This window comes from Cibotium barometz, chromosome 3 (assembly GCF_041138505.1).
Source record: "Cibotium barometz isolate CiBa-2024 chromosome 3, ASM4113850v1, whole genome shotgun sequence".
Classification (NCBI taxonomy): domain Eukaryota; kingdom Viridiplantae; phylum Streptophyta; class Polypodiopsida; order Cyatheales; family Cibotiaceae; genus Cibotium; species Cibotium barometz.
Window position 1 is genome coordinate 65,857,576 of NC_141048.1, and position 4,409 is coordinate 65,861,984.

At 40.1% G+C, this 4,409-nt stretch overlaps 1 protein-coding gene across 3 annotated transcripts; it reads right to left on the bottom strand.

The window, feature by feature from the left end:
- Positions 1-795: 795 nt before the first annotated feature.
- LOC147640418 (uncharacterized) lies at positions 796-3,009 on the bottom strand. 3 transcript variants are annotated; one of them, XM_086780316.1, is made up of 3 exons: positions 2,858-3,009; positions 1,849-1,955; positions 796-1,602 (listed from the first exon to the last, which is right to left on the bottom strand). In XM_086780316.1, exons 1-3 carry the CDS (start codon positions 2,894-2,896, stop codon positions 1,212-1,214), a joined length of 537 nt encoding a protein of 178 aa, XP_086636442.1. In that variant the 5' UTR covers positions 2,897-3,009; the 3' UTR covers positions 796-1,211. The 3 variants fall into 3 exon arrangements, with proteins under 3 accessions (XP_086636442.1, XP_086636435.1, XP_086636453.1); XM_086780309.1 differs by having other exon boundaries at positions 1,849-1,958; positions 2,858-3,005; XM_086780327.1 differs by lacking the exon at positions 2,858-3,009 and adding an exon at positions 2,243-2,514.
- Between the last annotated feature and the right edge of the window lie 1,400 nt (positions 3,010-4,409).

Below are 4,409 nucleotides of genomic sequence, written 5' to 3' on the forward strand. Positions count from 1 at the left end.
ATTCCCAGCAATCATCAGAAAACTCATAATGTTAATATAAACATCGATGAAAAAAACATTCTATAGCACGAGCATTAAGAACACAAACCCCCATGAAATGCCTGGTCTTTTAAACCTAATAATCTTCGTATCCTTCGTATATATACCATTGTCCAAGGTCAAAGAGACCCACTTCATTTCATCTACGTGTTAACTTACATATCACCTCATCCATTCACATGTTAACATTACATAAGTGTTACATGTTGGCAGCCCTTTTTGATAGATAGATATGCCATATCAGGCTCTCTTTTCTTAAGCACAGTGAAGTATTTGATTAGCTGTCAATTTAGCAGTTGACTGCATGATGCATTGCATTCTATGTTAATGACAGTGGTTAAGCTCCCTCCTTTAAAAAAATTGCAACAAGGGTGAATGGTGAGTAACACAAATTCTTCCAGCCCAAAGAAAGTTATGTTTTGTCAAAAGACCTAAAAACATCAGATTCTTTACAGTTGAATACCCAACCTATCAGACACGCAGGGGTTGGATGGTGGGAAATCCCCCACCAACCAGAGAGGTGGGTGAAATCCCCCTTTTTTGCAGGCAGACGTTCTGTCTATTAATGTTAAGACGCAAACTCTGACACGCACAGAGATACATAATTGAACAGGTGTAAACAAGCATCAGACAAGCAGCGGTTGATGGGGAAGACCCCCCACCAACAAGGGACAGGCTGCGAGAGATCAGCTCAGGTTGTGTCTGTAAATGTTATGTTGCAAACTCTGACAATAATAGATATACATTACAACAGGATAAAATTAATGAAGCACTTCCACTACTTGAAACACTACTTATATACAAGACACAAGTTTCTTAAGAGGCAAGCAATACCTCTCCTCTTAAGCGGTACATTTGCTTACATGGCTGCACTCCTCAGCTATGGAGTTTCCTTTCAAAAAAATATCTTACATCTCCATACGGAGATCAAAAGGACCATACACATTTCCTTGTCACAAAACCACATACTGAGTCTGGGAAAACTGATAAGGGACTTTATAGGAAACCTCTGCAAAAGGACTGATGAGATGCTATATATACGGAACAACCTTAGCTACCAATCTGATAAGGAGAGAGTATGCTAAGATTGATAAAGGACTATATAGAACTAACCCCCACTGCCTGCAAAGGCTTGGAATATCGTGTGCGAAAATGCAGCAGTGCAAGCCCGCTTACTTTGAAGTTTCCTCAGTCTTTACCTCAAGATTTTTGCCCGACTTGCCACCAAAGCCTGAGAATACACTCCTCACTGACTGAGAAATCTTCCCTGTAACAGACTGAATAAGACCCTTTCCTTGCTGCTGTGGTTTCCCAACAGGATCAGCGTTCTCATGCACAATAGCAGTAGGCACATCTACCTTCTTCACTTCACCCCCAGGCTCTTCAATAGATCGGTGATCTACTGTTGGCACTGCATAGGCTCCTTCATCGGGACTCTTCTGCACTTCTTCCTTGGCAATGTTTACCTCATCTGAGGCTCCTTCTTTGGGAGGCTGGTCCTCTTTCAAGGCTTCAGATGCCTTTTCGGTACATTCACCAAGCTCCTTTTGCACTTCTGCAGCACTGCAGAGAAACATGTTGCCATGTGGTATTTTAAGGCTAAGCTATTTGCACAAAGCCCTACTGCCTGCTCTTGAAAAAATGACAGAACAGATAAGAAAGGCACATAAAGAACAGACCCTCAGTCAGTTTTGAAGCAACTAACCATTAGTCAGTTTTCCACAAACTCCACACTTATCATTCTGCACGGTGACTGGAATTCCCCAAAAAGACTTCCTGACTACATTCAGGGAGAGAAGGGAAAATTACCTGATGTTTGCAGAATCTTTAGCACCATCTAGATACTCCTCCACTGCCTCAGCTACTACTTCTCCCTTCCCTTGCAGGTTCAAGTCAGCTAATTTCTCTTCCAGAGGCTGCTAAATTGGTCCAACAACAGAGAAAAGACATGGCATTAAAACAAAATTTCAGGAGAACATCTTTTGTAAATTATTGGCAAGATAATTTGAAAGATCCAAGATGTATCCAAGAGATCTAGACAAGATCATGCTGCTGTGAGACAAAACAAATCTTGATCCGTTAAGAAAAGATCTAACCACGTTCCTGATGATGGGAAAGAAAGAGCAGCTGATGTCCACACAGAAAATCTTCCAAGAAGATTGTTTTCCCTATCTCGCTACACAAAGATGTGGCCAAAACTCACACTGTCTTCACATGGTAGTGTCATCGTCATCATCCCCCAGTATAAAAGTGACCATTATCTCAGTCCTTTGCCACAGAAACCCTGACGATGTCTCTCTTTTAACTCTCATCGTCTCTCTTTGTTTCTCAAGTCATGCCTCCAGCACAAATCATCATCATCATCATTTTAAATCACATATTTCATCATTTATTTTCTTCACCACACAGATCATCATCATCATCGTCAACATCGTCGTCATCTCTGCTCCTCAACACAACAAAATGTTCTCACAGAGATGCCAATGATGTTTTTGCAGCACGGAAATAACTTCCTAAAGAGGTGAAAAATATGATTTACGACGATAATCATCGTCATCAACACGTATCTCTCTCTCTCTCTCTCTCTCTCTCTCTCTCTCTCTCTCTCTCTCTCTCTCTCAAGAAAACAAACAAAATGAAGAGACGGAGAGCTGCATGTGCGACATGAAAACACTAAGAAAACAGACACAATTGCATATGCGAAACGAAAACCCTAGACACAGTTGCAACACTAAAACAGTTTCATAAGAGAGATTTAAACCCTAAGAGAAAGGAGACAGTAGCGACTACGCTTATTTCAAAGCTTGGGGGGGAAGACCTTGGTCTGCTCGGGGACTGCATCGTTCTCGGACGCCATGGAAGTTGCAGGTCAGCTAGATCAGAAACGATGTGAGCAGGAGAGAGAGAGAGAGAGAGAGAGAGAGAGAGAGAGAGAAGGAAATGAAATGCGTCCTACGTTATAAGACCTTTGAGAACTTAGGGCGCCAAAAAGTGTCGGCCGCCCATACGCAGATCTATGACCAATACGCGTTTGCCACGTTGTGCACGTGGCATGCTCTCATTAGTGTAAATTCCAAAAGCATTCCACGTTTGAAAATTGAAATGGATGTAAGGGTTGAGGATTAATGCATCATACTAAAGGCTCTACTATGTTGGTGTGTCCATAAATGGATAAGGGTGTCTACATAGTTGTGGAGCCACCTAGAGTGATGGAGCATCCAACTTTTAACATGGGGACGAGGGAGATCCACCATCAACCCTTTTTTCTGCCTTCCACCTATCTACTTAGGATAATCAACACAACATCACACCATATGAGAGAGAGATTTGGTGTCAACCAAGCACAAACATCCCACTTGAAACTATAACCAAAAGTCAAGGAAACTCAGTAGAGGTGCCAACAACAAAGTTGTATTCAAAGGTGGAGTTGAAGCAACCTCTACTTGGAATTCAAAGTTCCTACTTGCATAAATTAGACCAGTTCAAGTGATATGGTTATACTCCAGCTTTTGTGCTATAAAACAAACTCTCATGTGATCAACTAAAACAAACTCTCATGTGATCAACTAAAACATTATGACACTGCATATAGTTGTGTGTCTATGACTGCACTGCATATAGTTGTGTGTCTATGACTGTTCAAGAAGTACTTAAAAGCGTTTGCTATTTTCCTACACAAAACAAAAAACAACCATGTCCATTTCAATAAAATGCGATTTTATTATATGTAAAAACCATAGTTTCAATGTTCTGGAAAACTCACCTACCTTTGTTTAAAAAGATCATGCACATGTGTATATAAGGTTTTCATTTTGGAAGTTGAAAGCTATCGAGTGGTGAACATGGTACTTCATAAAAGTTTCATGACCCCATGAAATAATCTTAAGATTCTTTTAAGGAAATAATTGAGTTCCTTATAATAATGTCGACACCCCTCTCTCTCTCTCTCTCTCTCTCTCTCTCTCTCTCTCTCTCTCTCTCAATCTATAAACCATCATTGGAGATGTTATATGTGGCCTCTTATTGTGTGCTCACCTTGTAGTGTAAACAAAGAAGCTTGTTGAGTTAAAATGCCATTAAATGATTTGACCTCCAACCAACATCATGATGAATTCATTTACACTCTTTATTAACAACCTTAAACCTAAAAAATCAAAAGGATTATCATGGATGTGATGTTGATGGTGTACCCATGTTAACATTTCTAGATAAACCTTAACGTGCCTTTCACATTTTGAGTTGCTCAACATATCTAAATCAAGCTAAGCATGAATATATTATGAGAAGAAAACACATTGTATATATATATCATGAGAAGAAAACACGGTGACACAATTTTAAGTACTTAAGAAATTAAAGTGTCCCATCAA

What these genes read in the sequence shown, in the direction of transcription:
- LOC147640418 (XM_086780309.1), bottom strand. Translation starts at nt 2,896, where the DNA reads ATGGCGTCCGAGAACGATGCAGTCCCCGAGCAGACCAAG. An exon ending in CAGTCCCCGAGCAGACCAAG is followed by an intron (nt 1,959 to 2,857) that starts GTCTTCCCCCCC and finishes GGACCAATTTAG; the next exon opens with CAGCCTCTGGAAGAGAAATT. An exon ending in AAAGATTCTGCAAACATCAG is followed by an intron (nt 1,603 to 1,848) that starts GTAATTTTCCCT and finishes GTTTCTCTGCAG; the next exon opens with TGCTGCAGAAGTGCAAAAGG.